The following is an 18,167-nucleotide window of genomic DNA, read 5'->3' as shown; positions in this document are numbered from 1 at the left end:
TCCTCCAGTAATCTGTTACTGCTTCAATTATGTTAATGTAATCCTATTATACATGTCCTCTTACTAGCTCATGAAATTGATTGGGAAATTGAGAAATGCTCTGTGTGTCCGCACCTACCCACAAAAATGAGGAGAGAGACCAAGAGCATCAAAGAGGCATAGCCCAGTTGACCTTTTTCACTTCCCCTCTTGGAAAGTTATATTTGGATGGAAGTTTTGAGTCCTGTGCAACCAGTGGGAGTAAATGCTAAGTTCCATCATGCAGGGTGTATCTGACGTGGCGCTTTCTAGTCCCCTAGTGGTACACTTGTTCCACTGGTGAAATGTTTTCCAACTGCAGAATGTTGTTGTGGAAGAGAAGGCATTAGCAGGTTGCTTGTAACTTTGTTGCACAGGTTGAACAATCCGCTTCACAACAAGCTGACTAGCTCAGCTGTTGCACAGGATTTAACTGTTGCGCAAGATTAAAACTCACCTGCACCTTAGTACAACAAGAGCTCTTGTGCTAGCGGACAGAGAATGTCCGGGTACAGCTCAGCATCTTTATCCAGCGGCAATATGAACAGGTCTACATCCTGTTTTTCTTTGACAAAGTAGAAACAGTTTTGTGCACAGTACTGCCCCTTCCTTTTGTGAGGTGTTTTCTTTTCCAGTAAGAAAACAGGCAGTCGTAACTGAGAGACAGTCGGTGTTAAATGCTTGGCAACGGAGAATAGGGATCTATAACCAGTTCTTTTATTAACTTGCAGAGAATGGCTCTGAAGATGTTACTTCAGTACTGTACCATAGTCTTCCCATCTATAAAATGGATGTGAGGAGACCGATCCGCTCTTTGACATCAATGGGACAATATGCTATGTGAGAACAGATATGTGTAGTAATAGTAGTAGAAATAGTGTTAGCTGTGGTAGATTTTATTATCAGGTGCTAAAATTGAATTGCTTTTTAAAAAAAATGTCCAGTATTTTTTAATTTCACAATATATCAAGTTTGGGAGTACCATGTAGCATTCTGGGGCTTGGGCACAGCTCTGAACAATAGGAAAGCAGGTTATTCTCGGGCAGGGCAGGGGGCTTCTATCGCTGATGTGTCTAGTAGAGTCTAGCTGCTACTGCAGCTTCTATGGGGAGATGAGATATGGGGAGTTCCCCTCGAGACGCAATGGGAATTCCTCATCAGTGACTGCTAGAAACTTGTCAGTTGTCCTGGTCTCATCAGAGCTTGGAGGTTGCTTGTTCATCAGAGGATGAAATCCCATTAACACTGCAAGAAAGGATACTGAGTCTCTATAAGGTGGTAATAATAAACCCCTGTTGCCATCATTGAGAAACTTGCAGAGTAGTTAAAAATCCCTGAGCCACTATCCAGTGACTTGTTTTCTGCAAACAGTTAGCTATATCTATTAATACCACCTCCGAACTATATTCATCATACCCCTGGAACCACGCCAAAGAGCCATCCCTCTTGGAGCCCCAGACAGCTCCATTTTCCACTAGATGCCTTTAAGAGGAAGGAGACTAGGGTTGGGGGAAGGGATGGGTCTGATTCTGAACCCAGTGATGTTTCTTGCTTCCCTGTTTTCTTTTTGTCTTTTGTGTATTTCAGGGTGCAATCCTCACTACAATGCTAGCAACCCGGAATTTTTCTGGTAGGTAACCCAACTCTCTCCAGGACAGTATTGACTTGCTGCCTCTTCATATGTTGGATGCTAGTCATATGTGCTTAATATGACCGGCCAGTGTGACAGGCTCCCTAAACCCTGGCTCTCGTTGGAAAAGACTGGGCACAGGGCATCTTCATGCATGGCTCTAATGCAGGGGTGGGGAACCTCCGATCCTGAAGGACAGGACTCCAGTTTCCATCAGCCCCCAAACAGCATGGCCATGTGGTCCAACAGCAACTGCATCGTCAGAGGTTCCCCACCCCTGCTATGATACCATTTTGAAATTCTTCTGCCATTTCTACCTGCGGCTAAACATTAATGCAGGAAAGAAAGAAAATTTACATTCTGACCCTTGTTGGTTTGGCATTAATGAAGGTCAATTTGTATGTCCCAGACTTGCTCTATGCATAAATCCATTTGCTGGATTTTACTCAGTAGACAAGGCTGCCTATTGGTTGTCTTGAAATTCTAGCATTTCTGCAGCTTCCCTGCAGGTTGCTACTTTCAGCACTGTACAAGCAGATACAATTTGGAAAGCAAGATACTGGGACTGCAGTGGAATCCTATAAGGATGTTTTGACTTATGCTTAAAAATCCAGGGATGTTGACTTTTGATTTACTAATGAAGACCACATGCTTTGGAGATAGGTAAAGGTAAAGGTACCCCTGCCCGTACGGGCCAGTCTTGACAGACTCTGGGGTTGTGCGCCCATCTCACTCAAGAGGCCAGGGGCCAGCGCTGTCCGGAGACACTTCCGGGTCACGTGGCCAGCGTGACATCGCTGCTCTGGCGAGCCAGAGCTGCACACGGAAACGCCGTTTACCTTCCCGCTGGTAAGCGGTCCCTATTTATCTACTTGCATCCGGAGGTGCTTTCGAACTGCTAGGTTGGCAGGCGCTGGGACCGAGCAGCGGGAGCGCACCCCGCCGCAGGGATTCGAACCGCCGACCTTTCGATCGGCAAGTCCTAGGCACTGCGGCTTTAACCCACAGCGCCACCTGCGTCCCCGCTTTGGAGATAGCTTGCATTTTAATATGATGTTTGGGTCTTCCTGGTTGCGGTGCAGTCAGGGGAATAGGGCATTGTAAAGTCTGGATGTGGTTGAACTGATACTGTACTCTCATTTTCCATACTGACACACTGCTAATACTCAGGGGGGTTATTACTAGGTAAATCACAGGCAGCCAACCTGCATGTGCCCTCACTGCTTGTGCCAGCCATGCCAACTGGCATGCAGCACCTGACCACTTACCCACACCACCACGAGACCCTGGGGGTAGTAGGCAGGGTTTCTCATCCCTGGTATAAACCAGCACAACTTAAGGTCCCCCCCCCCCCAATACACCAAAACCTTTTGGATGTTTGGGTAGGTCTGTTTGCACCATGTTCCTATTCTATAACATTCCCCAGATTTCACCATCCTCTTGGTGTTACAGTTTAGGAAAAGAAGCTTGACAAATGGAATTGATAAATGCACCAGCAGCCTGCCTCTAAGTTTGGGCTCCAGCCCTGTTATCGCTTATGCTTGGGAAAGTGGCACAGAATAACTATCTGTGTGTTCCTGTGCATTGCTTCTCAGAAGTAAATGGTGTTTAATGGTGCTTACTCACTTAGAAGAAAGCATGCATAGATTTGCAGCATAGATCAAGTGCCTTGGTAAAATAATTTAGTTTGCTAGTGGCGGGGAGTACTGATGTATAAACAATCATTTTAAAATTCCCTAAATATTCACGACATGCATTGTCGCTGTCTGCTATGTCAGGAACTTCGTCCAAGATATGTTTCTGCGCACAGCCTCCTTTCATTTCACTGGACATCTAGCTCAGCAAGGCTTTCCTTGTCGTGGCAGCCTGGAAAGAAAGCACTCGATGTCTTTTAGACCTATTCTTGGAGTATGACTCAAACGTTTGGTGTCCAGACATAGCTCACATATTACTTATTTCAGGAACTTGTGGCCCTCAGATGTTGCTGGACCTCCGACCATTGGCCATGTTGGCTGCAGCTGATGAAACCTGGGGTCCAACAAGATCTGGAAAATCACAGGCTTCCCACCCCAGACCTATTTCCAAAGGTCTCCAGGCAGCACAGTTTGAATGTGGAAAGAATGCATGTTAGAGATGCTACAGAGCTGACAAGGATTTACTATATGGCTTAATAAGATTCATGCATTCTTCCAGTCCACGGGTGGGAGGTATTGAGGTGTGTTTACTACTTAAAAGTGAGCACTTCGTAATTTTGAAAGAGAAAGAAAACTACTTCTTATGCATTGGACCCCCCACTCTACAGTTCAGCTTTTTACACACACACACAAACACACACACACACACACACACACACACACACACAGCTTCCCCTCTTTCCTTCCCTCTCCTGGTTCCTCGCTGTGATAACTACTCAAAGTGAAAAGCTCACAGTTTGGAGGTAATTATGCACAACCAGGACCACAATTGATCGCAGTTAGGTGCACTTAAGCTGCAATCCTATACACAGATATCTGGGGAGGTGGGGAGTAAGTCCTATTGAGACACATATGGTTGTGCAGTACTGCACAACTTACTTCTTCCAAGAGGCTTAAGTGTTCCCGACTCTGTGCTGGATTGTGGCCTAGTTGTCTATGGCAGAAAGCTGATGTCAGTCCTTAACTCAGACACTGGCTTGTGGCTTTTCTCACGTCACATTCATAAATAGTTATTAATCGTTTACCCAAAGATCACAAAGAAGTGACAAAGCACAACTAATCATTCCTAAAATGCTTTGTGACACATTGCTGGAAAGGCTGCCATCAGTGGATCAGTGCAGCTGCCAATCCTCTTCCCTTCACACAACAGAAGATTTGCAGCATCACCTTGATTTGGCAGGATTTTACATTTGCTTTAAATTATGGATGACCCAAAAAAAGGCGGGGGCAAGATTTAATCTTGTACTCTGGAGAGGGAGCTATTGTGTGGACGTGCAGCTCCACCCAAAATATACCGTATGAGGAGAGGGGGGATATTAGGGGAGAAGGATTACAAAATTGTGATTGCCTCTTTGGAACACAGGAACCAGATAGTTGAAGGTTCCTTTCCAGCACACAGGAATTGTTTACAAGTGTCCTCAAAAGGCCAGTGTTCAGGAAAAGCCCCTTCTGAGCTGTTTTTTAAATTTTAATTTAAGGTAGGCAGAATTTGAAGAGGCTTTTCCAAGAAGCACTTTATGAGGACCTTCCAAGGATGACTTCCATCTGCTGAGATTTTTATTGAAACATGGCAAAAACTAGCTCCTTGGAAAATGCAAGGGGATAATTGTTTGTGATTACATTTAATATGTGGCCAAATTATTAGAAGTAGTGTGGCATGTGGCCCCAGAAACTTGTTAAAAAGGGAAATGTGGCCCTCCAGCTGAAAAAGGTTCCTCATTCCTGCTTCATGTAGGAAATAATGTGCCATCTGTATGTACACAATCACAGCTGATAATAATCAATTTGGTTTTCCAACATGGGGTACATGCAGTGTGAAATCACAATTGGTTGTGACTTCCTACAGCATGCACATGTAGTGAAGTGCACCTGTGCAAAATACACATGTGACAAACTGTACACGGGGCTGCATATTAAAAGCTAGAACACCTAGCCACAATGAGCACTTGGACAAAGGGGAAAGGGCTGGGTAGAATTTAAATAAATATATGCTAAACTGTAGGGAAAGATAACATAAGATGCTTAGCTAATGCAGGCTGGTTGCTTATTGAATGGAGTAAACAAGGTCAAATGGGGACATAATTAAATCACTGAAGAAAAATCTAGGAAATTAGGGTTGATTGTCTACCATGACACTCTTAGGAAGTTTGCATTTAAAAAATGAAAAAATGTGGAGGTGGAGGAGAGTTAATCAGCTGAGACTGCTCTAAAAGTGATAAGGGTTCACCACTGAAATTCAAATCAGGGAATTCAAATCTTGATCCTTTATTTAGTTTTCAGTCTTCCATGTTCAGATGTGTGTTCCCCCCGCCCAAAACCAGAGTAGTGATTGCTACTGATGGTAGGGTTATCCGGGTCATCTTTTGCTCAGAAGCTGCAGTCAGGCCAAGCGTGCTTATGCCATGCTTCATATCTGTGTGTTTTATGCATTCAGAATCTATTTGAAGGCAACAGAGGGAAGAGGGAGGGATTATGAGTGGGCTGCAGTCCCAGGAGACGAGGCTGGCTCTGGGATAGTCATGGGGGAGGGAGGCATGGGGGAAGATGTCTGCTTTTCATCATTGTCAAAATGTGGGCTGCAGCTGTCAGGATGTCATAATTGTAGCACATGACCCCACCAGCATGGGGGTCTAAAATTAGCGAAAGAGGCAGAGTGTGAGAAAGGCAGGCAGGCAGGCAATTGCACGCTGATCTTATCGTAGTTGAGCCATTAGCGTTCATATCTGAGACCGCGAAACAGGGCAGGCAAGCCCAGGAGGTGAGGGTGATGGCACAGGGCAGGACTGAATCCCTGTAAGCCATGTTGAAGGATCCTTGAGCCCTCTCAGGAAGGAAACAAGTGTCAGAGAATGCTCTGTCAGCTCCCTTCTCTCTCCGTTGCTGGCCATTCTGCCGGTTCCTTCAAAGATTTGGGAGTCCGAGAGTACAAGTGGCTGTGGCTTTTCACGGGGAAGGATCCCAGTAATCCAGCTGGTGAGCTTCATAGTTTTCTGAAAGAGACTTCCTCCAGAACTCTGGATCATTGCAAAGCAAGTTCGCTACCAGCAGAGGAGGCGGTGGCACTGAATCTGTGATCTTCGGTTCCTGCGTTCTGCTGCTCTCACACAACTCCCCCCATGTTGCTGGTTCTCAGTGTGCTGACCCTGATACCGTGCCTGTTCTTCTTGACGTGGTACTTTTTCTCCACAGGAGGGAAAAGTGGTGGCAACAAGAAGAATGATGGCGTCAAGGTAAGTCCTGGGCTCATAAAGCCACCAGCTTGCCTGTACTCAAGAAGGCAGGAATGTTTGGGCTGGTGGACTGTGTGGTCATGGGTCCCTGCGTGGCCCAGGCCCTTTGCGTTAAGGCCTTGCATTAGTGGATCTCTTGCATCATCCTCTTCTCATCATGAAATACATTTCCACACTCTGAAAGCAAAAAAGGAAAAACAAATACCTTTACCTAAGCAAAGTTTGCTGCTTAGAGTAATGGATGCCTTGACTCATGTTCAATTTGCTTGGCTAACTCATATGCTCATAATCTCTTCCCATTCCTGCTTTCTTTTCATAAAGAGGAGAAAAAAGCTTGTGCCTTTCTCCTACCATTTTACTGTTACTATGCTACTGTCATTTCGGGGAAATAGAGCCAATCCAAATGTTTGGAGGCCATGGTGAAACAGCCCCACAAGAAGACAGCAACTCACAAGTCCAACTGATTCAGAAATCTGGAGGTTGATGCTCCTCTGGTCCTTGTGTGGGAGTGAATTATCCCACAGTGGCCTCAGAAATCAGGCAGGCCTTCTTCCTGGCTTGTTATCTTTCTGTGTGAAGGAATATCCTGACAAGGAAGCACTTCCAAACAAATCAACACCTGAGTGAATTTGGAGGTGTTATGGATCTGCCAAGAGAGCTTTACCGCATGCCACTGCCCAACAATTTGAATTGGCTCTAGGGCATTTCTTAATACTGTAAAGGGGGCTGTGACAGGTAAGACAAACTGAAAGACACTTAATATGGAAGAGAGGGAGATGGGATTGGGAGTGGGAGTAAGGATGACTCTTTCTTTGATTGGCTCCTGTGGACATCAGTTTAGACTGAGCCTCTGAGCAGTGGCGAGGGGCCCAGCTGCCACCTTTTCTTTTCAGATAGGTCATTGCTGTTTTATTTGAGTCTGAGTCTCCCACGGTGGCCTGATGAACTATCTTCTGATCAACTGAAAACATGGGAGGAATGAGAAAATATAGATGTTTCTGAAAACAGAACTAGGGACACAAGAAATCCTCCCCAACAAACACACACACACACACACACCACACACTTGCCTCCTCCAGGTTTTTGATTCTACATTGGTCCCTTTGGGTTTGCAGCACTCATGTCATGCCTTGAAACCTGGTTCATGGATTTGGCAGAGATGCAGATTAATGGATGAACAGGTTTGCTCATTCCAGTGACATCACCCATTCCAGCTCTGAAATATTTGTGAAGTTTGAATACTAGCGTTTGAAAGAATGGCTTTGTGCTGATATTATAATGATTTTCTTTTCTGGAAACCAAACTGGAGTATTCTGGACAGGTGCCTGGCATCTCTTTCCACGGTGCCAAATTGAGACTTGGTGGCTATCTGAGGATGTGGCAAAGGTTTCTTCAAAGAATGAAGAAAGTTCTGACAACAGTGTTCCTTGGCCAAGAGATACACTTATGCTTGCCCATCTACCTATTTCCTATGCTAACAGCCACTCCTGGCACTGTCATCTCACCCTCATTTCCTTGCAGAAATACCCCAGATGGACAGATCTCAATTCCAGCAGTGGAATCCCACTTGGCTTAATTGTCAAATTGGCTTGGCTGCAGATTCTCCTTCCCCCTCACCTTGTTTGGTTTTGATATCCCCCTCTGTAGAAGGAGATGGCTGTTGGCACCACAAATTGTGGGGTTTAGTTCACGATCTCATGGTTAGCTTGCCTTTCTGATGAAACTCTCTGGTTTAACCAGTTCATGCTAACAGAAAGAACGTACCTACTGTGTTTGAAGTAACATGGTAATGGCAACACACCCCCCCATTGCAGAAAGGATATTACCCCCTACTTTGGCTACACCTTTTAGTGAAAAAATAGATATTTATGTGCCACTTATGCAAACATGCTATCCATGGAGAGTAGAAAGGACGACGGACCCCTTTCACCAATAGTTTATTGAGAGAAGAGGCTTTGCCCCTCATGTAACCAGTGGATACTCAACAAGTTCACTGCCCTGTGTCACATCCTGTTACATTGTTAATTAATGCAATCACTGCCCCATGTCACTTCCTTAATAAAGTCACTGCCCTGTGTTGCATCCTTTTATTGTATGTACGTCCTACTTTAATAAGGTCACCACTTTTGTGTTGCGTCATGTTGCGTCAATTGCTTCTACAGTTACCGTCCAGTAAGGTTTCCTAGACAGTTCTTGGTTCTTGGTATGTTCTCAGTGGAGCCACCATGCATCTGAGCCTAGCTACCTCCATCTTATATAGCTTAAGTACCAAATCAAAGAGTTGTAGTAGACTCTGTTCTCTGTCTTTTTGTTGGCTTTGGAGAAGAAGCTATAGAGGGCTAGCTGAGGATATCATATGATGAAATAAAGCAGTCAGAATCGCCAAGTGCCCATGGGCTCTTTCTACTGTAGCTCATAGAACACATTTCATCTCACCAGATATATGCAGTTTTGATACCTTTTAAAATAAATAATAGTGAAGAAGGTTAGGATGGAGGCTTCTACACTATGCCTATGGTAAGCCTGTTTAGATGCTGCATTTTCTGGATTTCATCTAGATCCATTTTCCAAGTTTCATCTACAGGACAGAAAGAAGTAGTGTGGAGAAGGCAAGGAGAAGCCAAGAATGGATTTGTGGGGTAGGAAATAGAGAACTTATTCAAGACTCTTTTGAGTGATAATTAGGAATCTGACATGATGTGCCTCTCTTTTGATGTACATTAAAGCACTGTGTTGAGAGAAGCTCATCAAGAATCAAAAGACAAAAGTCTTAAATCTTGAATTATTTGCAGGATTTCTGCTGTGAGCTGTTCAGTACTTCTTTGAGGCATAGAAGGAGCTTCTTAGGTCATGTCTGCAATGCAAATAAACTCACTTCCACCATTTGGCATTGTGTTGATTTACCACCTTTGGTACAATGCTGGGATTATATGAATCAGACTTTCCACTCCTAAAAACTGCAGTCGTAGTCCATGTAAACATTGCAGTTTGCCTGTGGTTTCAGTCATTCTCTCAAGGTTTTATCACACTTTAAAAAGAAATCCCTGGTGAAAGCTATGTGATAGCACATTCCTGCACACTGCTGTTTCTTCTCACCCAGATACTTGTTGCTGCACTTGAACAAGTCTAGAAAAAGGGCGTCACTTGGCTCAAAGTTTGACCATCATCTACTTCATTTGTATTTTTCATGCCCTAGCAAGCCTCTCCTAGCTCTGATATCGGCATTCCCATCCCACCTAAACAACCTCCACTCTGATTTGGTGCAATCTATAGCATTATAACTGGGCTGCTCCAAACAAACACTGATATTATCTCATAACCATTGCAAATGGCAAGATGCTTGCATCTTAGTGTGGATAGTGAAGACTTTTAAGTGCTTTACTGGTACCTGAATTATCATGCCAAAATGATGGTGCAGACGTGACCTTAGAAGAGTGATCACTGAAGACAGGATGAGAAGCAACAAATTTCGATCACAGTGAGAATGCAGATTTAGATTAGTGAATAACAAGATTGTTTAGCACTAGTGTAAATGTCTATGAAGGCTTTCAGAGATGCTATAGGTGTAAAATGCCCATCCTCATTTGGTGCAGTGGAGGATCATTTGGATTTCTTCTGGCTTTATTCTTTTAGGATTCAAAGTGAACAATTCCAGTCTTTAATGTCTCCAGCTTCTTGCTGCCACAAGTAGAATGATGCAAAGTCACAGTGGCAAGGAGGGTTGGAAAAGTATAGCATTTCATTTACGGAGGGCTGTATTCAGATATTGTTGTGTCCACAAGTTAAGTTGGTATGGCAGTTTTAGCTTGATGACTAGTATTCACGGATCTCAAAACATGATTCCTCTTCAGTTTGGAAAGCTTTTGTTGGATTGGATTAGAAAATGGCGGAGAGATGTTAAGGTGGAGCCCTGCCCTGGGTCAGGATATTAAGGTTCATAGGGATGCAGACATCTGTGGGTCCAAACATAGAATAGTGGACAAGGCTGATGGATTTGTTAATTGTGCTGGTAAGTTAGATTGGCATGGTTTGCATTGTGAGAGTTTTGACTTCTCTTTGGCATTAAGCATCAGATTTATTCACAAACTCTTCACCTTTCTAGTAGGATCGCAAAAAGGTGTCCTAGGACCCACTGCGTCCCATGTTCTGCTCTCTTCCTTCTTTCTCACTCTGTGTCTCTTCTTGTCCTATCTCTTCTCCTTGTTTTTCCAGAAAAGAAAGTCCAGTTCCAGCGTTCAGTTAATGGTGAGTGTCCTTTGTCTTCCTCAATGCTGATAATGTTGGGCCTCTCAACATGTTCCAGCCCTCCCTGTTTTGGGGAATCACTCTGAGGTGTGGAGAGCAGGGCTGAAAGTTATTCCTTCAGATCAGCATCCTCCCCTATGGGGAGCCTTCTAAACAGGAATGGCTGGAGCAGAAGGATAGTTGAAGCCCAAGAGCACTGAGAACCTAATCCCATTTTCTAGCGAAAGGTTCTCCATGGAACTTCTCCTCTAGCAGATCTGCAAGCTGCACCAGTCCAAGCAGCCATGAAGGAGAGGCCACCTTATATGGCTTTGCTGGAACTGTTCGGTCACAGGAGACCAAATGGCTGGCATGGCCTTGGTCAATCTGCTGTTTAATATTGTTTGCAATATGTCTCTGGTGGGATGAACTGGTGGTTGCAGTCCAGCTACCAGAGTTGTCTTGATGAGAAGCAAATGGTTCCCTTTCTCTGTGTTAATCTGTGTACCAGTTGGCTGTTTATGGAAAGAGGTGTGTGTCAGCCTTTGGCGGTCCATGTGGTTCTTGGCAGCCCTCTCTGTTTGAGTGTACATTTCTTTCTTTACTATGCGGTCAATGTGGTCTCTTTCACTCCTGCACAATCTCCCTCACTCTCTCATCCTAGCTCCCTCTCTTTGTTAATTTGTACATTCCTCTCCCAACTGTAGTCAACATGGTGTCTTTCACTCCTACACAGCCCTTCTTGCCCCCTGCTAGCTGTAGCTGTAGGAGATGTCAAGCCTCTCACTCCTGATAGTAGTGCAGTGGAATACTAGTGAATTCACTCCTGCAAGATGCTTCACAATCGGACCTCCGGCTCAGTTGTGGTTTCAAAGTCAAGACAAGTATTACAGTCACAAAGCAAAATCTGTGGTTACTGACAAGTGCTTTTATCTGATGCTTACCTGGTTTTCATCCCTTTGCAGTGTTTGGTCCTGTTGAGGTAGAACCTAGGTGATGGGTTACCGGTCAGGATTTTTCTGGGGGGGGAAGCCATTTGGGTGCATCTTATTTTGCTTCTGTCCTCTCCGTTCTTTCTCCAGGAATCTTCAGAGAGCACAAACACCACCATTGAGGATGAAGACACCAAAGGTATAGTATAAGACTCTGGCGGAAGAGGTAAAAGGAAACCCATTTTAGTCAATGACTTCCAGTAAGCATGAGTTGTGAGACTATGGACCCCTAGGCAATTCTCGCTGTCAGCCTATATAGGTAGAGCTGTTCAAATACTAAAATGAAATTTGAAGTTTAGGGTTTTATTTTTCATCCATTTTTCAAGGAATGAAAACTTCATCCTTACTCTATAGCCCACTGACCAGGATTGGTCAGTAAAACTGTTCAGCTGTCACAAAACTATTCTGTTGTGAATTTGCAATCTAAAACTTATTTTGTGAAGTAAAAGAAAAATCAACTTTGTGCAGAAACTTACTGTGATGCGTCTAAAAGACTCAAATTTCATTATAAGTAGTCCTGTATCAATTTATGTGCAATGCGCAAAATTCTCCTACAGAATAATACCGCTGTTGTGACTACCGTTTGTGAATTAGCAAGGCAATTAGACCTCATTTGTACATACCACTGCACCACACCTACTCAGGGACATAGCGTTGGAGGGGGGGGTGCTGCCAGGGTGATGACCCTGGGCACATTTTTCTGGGGCATTGTGGCTCTTCACACCTCCTGCCAGCCCTGCACCACACGACAAGGCTGGGATCAGATCTGAATGATTTCCCAGGTGAATCATTCAGATCAGATTCCAGCATCGCGAAGTGGCATAGGGCTAGCAGGGCAGCATGTGAAGGACTCAACAGTCATGCACCTTTCAATCCCAGCCTCGCCTTTGGCCATTTGCTATGCATGCAGGGGCTAATGAGAGTTGAAGTTCAGCAATATCTGGAGACTCAAGTTTGCAAAAGGCTGCCCTAGATACTTAAATCCCTTGCTCTCCCTCGGTTCAGTTTGCAGTGTGTTGTGATTTTTCTAACAACTTGGCAAACACTGACTTTTTCATTCCTCTTCTCCACCGAGTCTCTATGGAAGTAGTTTCACTGTCATCATTTTAAACCAGTCTTTGGGAAGAATCTTAGTGAGGCTTCTTTCTTACTGCCTGACAAGGCCACAGCGTTCCCATAATAGCTTGGGAAATCAGTGTTAATTTGTAAAGTCTCCCCAAATGAAAGGAACTCATCTGCTGTGGAGATGGACTTTGGCCTGACATTAAAGTTAATTGAAAATTTCTCTCTCTGGGAATAACTCCCGCAGGAAAGGCAGGAGTGTGTGTGTGTGGCAAATTAATATGAAATGATAGAAACACTGCTGATGAGGAAAGGCTTCCCTGCGCATTTTATCATTAACCACTTTGTCTCTTTAGTATAGGGAATTAGATCTACCCACAGGACACCCATATTTTAGCCTTATTAATAAGCACATTGGAATGCTTTGGCACAGTCTTTTGGAAGATCCAGTTCCCTGAATGTGTTGCTGGATTTCTAAGAGATTTCAGCCCTCTTGCAGATCCACCAAAAAGCAGAGGTAAGGAAGGAGGATAGAAAAGAATCATCCTAAAATTTATTGTCTTCAAGGCTTCTTTAAAGTGAAAAGGAGGGTAATGGTGAGGTCTCTGTGTTTGTTTTTTAAAGAAGTTTGTTGTTCCAAACTTTAAAGCATCTATCTTTTGAAGGGCAGTGAAAGAAACCTGAGGAACTTGACTTGGCACATTTTCTCATTCCTTGGGGGAGGGGGGGGAGGCACAAAGAGGCTGTTCATATTTTGTTGTTGCAAGCAACCCACACAGATTCTGACCCAGGGATCCAGGTAAACCTCACAGCCACTACTTCAAGCCTGCCTTTCAGGAATAATAATCCCATATAATCGGGGCACACAGCCTCCCATGACAAGTCATTTGTTCACAAGGGTGTAGGGGCTAACAGCACGTGAGATGCAAGTACCTGTAACGAGTCCCAGCACCATTTTTTAAAAGAAAAGGTTTGTGAGGAAGGCTTTTTTTGTGTGAGGAAAGCTTTGGGCAGAGAAGCCAGTGGCTTGGGATACTGTGTGCTTAATTCTTTCCCTATCTGGCATTTCTCAGCTCATCAAGCTGCCATCCCCACAACAGCTTCCCTATGCAGAGATCAAAATTACATATTTACCAATGTTCTGAACCTTTGCAAACTTAAAGAAGGAAAAAAAAATGCCTCCTCACATATCTTGAGCTTTTAAACACAAGCCCGAAGAAGGGAGCACCTTGTAACATGTCATTCATTTACTCATTTTATGCTTGATATCAATTAATACTAATCCTGCAATTAACCCTAATACTACTAATAATAATAACAAAACAACAACAACCAGTAGTTTCTAAAGAAATCCTGCTGTTTGGCGTGTTTTCCCTCACAACAGCTTCCATCTGATTTGAAAACATAAGCCACAATCACCGGTAAGTTGAGGTGTGTACATTTGGGACCACCATTGCACATGCTCAGATGACAACTTAACACATAGAAGTTTGGCAGGGAAGCCAAACAGGTAACACACATCAGGTGAAGGCATCCCGGCCCCCTTTCTGGTATGTACAGTGTGCAACTGCAACTTGAAACACAGCAGGCCAGTAGAAGGGGACAACCTCGCTGTGCTTTAGGCCACTAAGAGTCTCAGGCCTCTGAATACAACAGGTCCCACTTGGCACCTGTGTGGGTCTCCTGACTGGTGTGTCCAGAGCCATCTCTCCAGTGAAGATGCTGCTACTGGTGTGGGAAGCTACCACAAACTGGCGAGCTGTGTTTGCACATGTGATTGTCACACCCCCTGGCCATAGTCTAAGACTGTCCACTGTGCAAAAAGTTGCACATGCAATAGGAGATACCACCATGGCTATTCTAACAGTGCTGCTCAGAGTGCCAGGAAAGCAGCCTGCCCTGCCAAGGTTTGTTTGGCACTCACTCATGGCCAAAAGTGAAAACAAGCTGCTCTTCCGCCAAAAAAGGTGCCGTTTTGCAACAACGCTCTCCTCCGCCTCTTCTCAGTCCTTAGTCTGCACTGATGCCTTTTGTTCTCATTCTACCCCCTCTTACTATCCTTCCCCCGCTGCCAGGGTCTCTTTGCTGCTCCATTTGTTTCCTCTGCCAGTTCCTCTCCCTGCTGGGGTGTAATGTATCTGAGCAACAAAAGCTTGCCTCCCTAAGCCTGGTGTAATTGCTTGTCTGTGCCTCAGCCACTGTGTTGAAAGAGCTGTGCAGGCTGGCAGGAAAGCACCAGCCATGTCTGTAAATGCCTCTGAAGGCTGCTTGTGTGTCACCTGCCAAGCACCACCACAGCTGAGGTGTTTATGGTAAGCCTTGCCCTGTAGTTGATTCTTCCGAGGCTGGGAACTAATCTGCCACCTCCAGCCTGCATGGCTAAATGGACAGGCGTTGTGGTCCAGCGACATCAGGAGGGCTGCATGGACCTCACCCCCGCTCTAGGCAATCACTAAATACTGAGCTGGCCTTTCCCTCAGCCCTTCTACTGAAAGGTAGAAACAGAACCAAAGATTTCTAAATCTTCCTCATTCTGGAGGAGTATCTTTTCCCAGCCGTTTTTATAATCTCTCCATCTAGTAAGCCTTTCTTTAAATTCCCCACTCCTGCCAGACTATTCGGGGCTGTCTGTATGTAAAAATAAAATAAAAAATAAAAATAAAATTCTGTATGCAAGCAATTCAGTTTTCTAGTTTTGGTAGTTCTGAGAAGGGCAGAAGCAAAGAAGCCCTGTCCTCAACCTCTGATCTTCTTGGCCGCCTGCTGAGATTTTCAAAGGCATTGCCCCAAAGATTTTCAAATACATCTTCACAGCAGTAAGGACTAGAAACTTGAGGTGCTTTTTAAAATGAAAGCAGGCATTTTTAGAAAGTCGAGTTCTACGTGCACTACCACTTTCTGCGGTTCACAGCACTGTGACATCCACACAGCTCTAACAATGCCCTTTCTCACTGTCTTATTTACATTCAATATTTTCTCTCCCTTCTTCCCCCCCCCCTTTAAACCAACAGTACGAAAACAGGAAATCATTAAGGTGACGGAGCAGCTGATTGAAGCAATAAGCAATGGGGACTTTGAGTCCTACACGTGAGTGTGCCCAGTGGGTGTTTTGAACTTTAACAAGAGAGCGAAGTATATTCCTGAGCTGGCCCAGTATGGAGGAAGAGAGTTAGCAGGAAATCCTTCAAATGGCCTTAACTGTGAAAAAACAGTTTTGAAATGTCAGGTTGCTCTGAAGGCAAGCAAATTAGTGGTTTTCTTTTATGGGTTTTCAAAGCACAGCTAGAAATGAACTTCAAGAACTTGTGTTTTCCGTTTCTTCTGTTCCTACCGAGCCACTCTGTCATTATTATCTCCTATCAAAATTAAAATGGATGGATTCATTTTGCAGTCTGGCCAAGGATAAATCGCAGCTATTACTGCTGAGTGAGCAAGCAAAGGCCCTGAATTCCTGGTTAAGACAACAAAGAAGCATGGGTTTATTGATGAAGAGTAGAGGCTGCTGAGTTTGTTTTTCTCCTGTCTACAAGAAGGGCCTGTTTGAAAACAAACACGCAAACAAAACCTCTTTCTATCTTTATGAATCAACCAGGTTAGCACGGTAATATTACAGGAAGGAGCACAGCTCAGTGCTGGAGCTTCTGCATTTCATGCAGAAAGTTCCATGCTCAATCGCTGGCCTTCCCAGGTAGAGCTGAGAGAGAAACCAATAGGCTGACTCAGTATAAGGCAGCTTCCCATGTTCCTAAATGAATCTTACTTTACGCTCATCTCAGCATAACTTCAAAATAGTTAGCGCTAACTCATTAAAGCTTAACAAGATAATAAGGAACCCAAAGTTAACCCCCGTAATTTATAATAGTATTTCCATTGTGGGTAATGGGTTAAATGAGTGCTTTTCACACACACACACACACACACACACACACACACATATATATATATATATAATATAAAATTTGAAACCTCAGTTGAAGCCCATCTGTTTACTAAGGCAGGATGCCAGCACACTGGAACTGATGCATGTTCTGCTAACTTCAATAAGGCTGGATATATTTTATTGATTTGTTTTGAATCTGCCCAAGGATGGCTCCATAAAGTCCCCCACGCAGTTGGCAGCGTGGCATAAAACAACAATTAATACAAACAATATGAAGCAATATCGGATTAGATTACAGATATAGACAACAAATCAAGAACGAATCAGCGGCAAGGAAGAGTCGACGGAGAACCTTCCCTAGTAGATTTATGAAACATAAAAATCTCTGCCAGCTCATACAGTCAACAAAGTGACCCTCCCACCTTCCCTCCCAAAAGCCCACTGGAACAAAAGGATTTTTTGTCTTTTAACTAACTTTCTAAAAATAAAAAATGAGCTGATATGGCAAGTCTTCAGGAAAACAGTGTTCCATAATGAAGGCGCTACTTACTGTTGTTTTCCCTCTAGCCTCTGACAAAGATGAAAGTTAAAGCAAAGACCTGTCAGATGATTTTGATGTATTGGTGGGTGGTCTCATATAGGAGCAGGGAGTGTTCTCTAATATGAAACAGACCATAACCATTCATGGCTATTAACACCAGCCCTGCAGATTGCTCTTGGAAAGACATTGGGAGCCAGCACTGCTCTGAGTTTATTCACAATTACCTGGGCCTAGAAAAAGCCCACCTGCCAACACATCAAAATCAGAGCAAATGTCAATTCAGATTTTTCGTGGATTGCCATTTGCTCCGATTGAGCTTTAAAGAGTGAGTTTTTGCAGGGAAAGCTCTGGGGCAAATAAAGGGCACTCAAGACATGGAGCTTGTCCATCCTGCAGGAGGGTTTTACAGATGCTTCCTTTAACCTGCCACCAAAATGACAATTTCTTCAATCCATTAGGAAATTATTGCAGCCCCTCACTCTTCAAAACTGAGAAAAACATGTCTTTAAGGAGCAGAGAAACTATTGAAGTATGTCACTGAAGCAGAGAAACTATTGAAGTATGTCACTGAGCACAGTGGTATGCTTAAGAGCTAAGAGAAAGAAATTAAAATAGATTATGAGAAATAAATTATGTATTTGTATTGCATAGACAGGTTAACTTCATTGGTGTTAAATCCATAGGAATGAAGACATGTGACTAGACAATGAGGTTATTTCACTTCCTTTTCTCTCTCCACCCTGACCCTGGTCCTTTCATGGGCTCTTCCAGGAAAATGTGTGACCCTGGGATGACAGCTTTTGAACCAGAAGCTCTAGGGAACCTGGTGGAAGGGCTGGATTTCCATAGATTCTACTTTGAAAACTGTAAGCACCCTCTGCCTTGTCAAAAGGCCC

General features: G+C 44.1%; 1 protein-coding gene and 2 long non-coding RNA genes across 9 annotated transcripts in view; 1 reads left to right on the top strand and 2 right to left on the bottom strand.

The window, feature by feature from the left end:
• Positions 1-18,167, top strand: part of CAMK2A (calcium/calmodulin dependent protein kinase II alpha) — a gene marked incomplete at its 3' end in the record, with an annotated part of 112,016 nt that overhangs the window by 81,067 nt on the left and 12,782 nt on the right. For 3 of the 5 annotated variants that reach the window (XR_014561651.1, XM_083728697.1, XM_083728698.1), the window contains exons 12-16: positions 1,606-1,648; positions 6,532-6,572; positions 11,879-11,927; positions 15,862-15,937; positions 18,043-18,137. Coding sequence is in view for 3 of the 5 variants with exons in the window: in XM_083728697.1 (XP_083584823.1) it covers positions 1,606-1,648; positions 6,532-6,572; positions 11,879-11,927; positions 15,862-15,937; positions 18,043-18,137 (304 nt within the window). Of the gene's footprint in view, positions 1-1,605; positions 1,649-6,531; positions 6,573-10,784; positions 10,818-11,878; positions 11,928-15,861; positions 15,938-18,042; positions 18,138-18,167 lie in introns of all 5 variants that reach the window. The other 2 variants (XR_014561650.1, XM_083728696.1) reach the window with 1 other exon arrangement.
• The window catches only part of LOC310839787, a 37,808-nt gene continuing 20,599 nt past the window's right edge, over positions 959-18,167 (bottom strand). For 2 of the 3 annotated variants that reach the window (XR_014561652.1, XR_014561653.1), the window contains one exon: positions 959-1,263. This is a non-coding gene — a long non-coding RNA (uncharacterized lncRNA). Of the gene's footprint in view, positions 1,264-17,810; positions 17,864-18,167 lie in introns of those variants that run through there. The other variant, XR_014561654.1, reaches the window with a different exon arrangement.
• Positions 6,531-11,872, bottom strand: LOC310839789. The gene is made up of 2 exons (XR_014561655.1): positions 11,741-11,872; positions 6,531-6,749 (listed from the first exon to the last, which is right to left on the bottom strand). It is a non-coding gene; the product is annotated as an uncharacterized lncRNA (long non-coding RNA).

Source organism: Podarcis gaigeae (genome assembly GCF_964106915.1).
Source record: "Podarcis gaigeae genome assembly, chromosome: 2".
Taxonomy (NCBI): Eukaryota; Metazoa; Chordata; class Lepidosauria; order Squamata; family Lacertidae; genus Podarcis; species Podarcis gaigeae.
The sequence above is the reverse complement of the archived record's forward strand: the minus strand, read 5'-3'. Positions and strand labels throughout refer to the sequence as shown.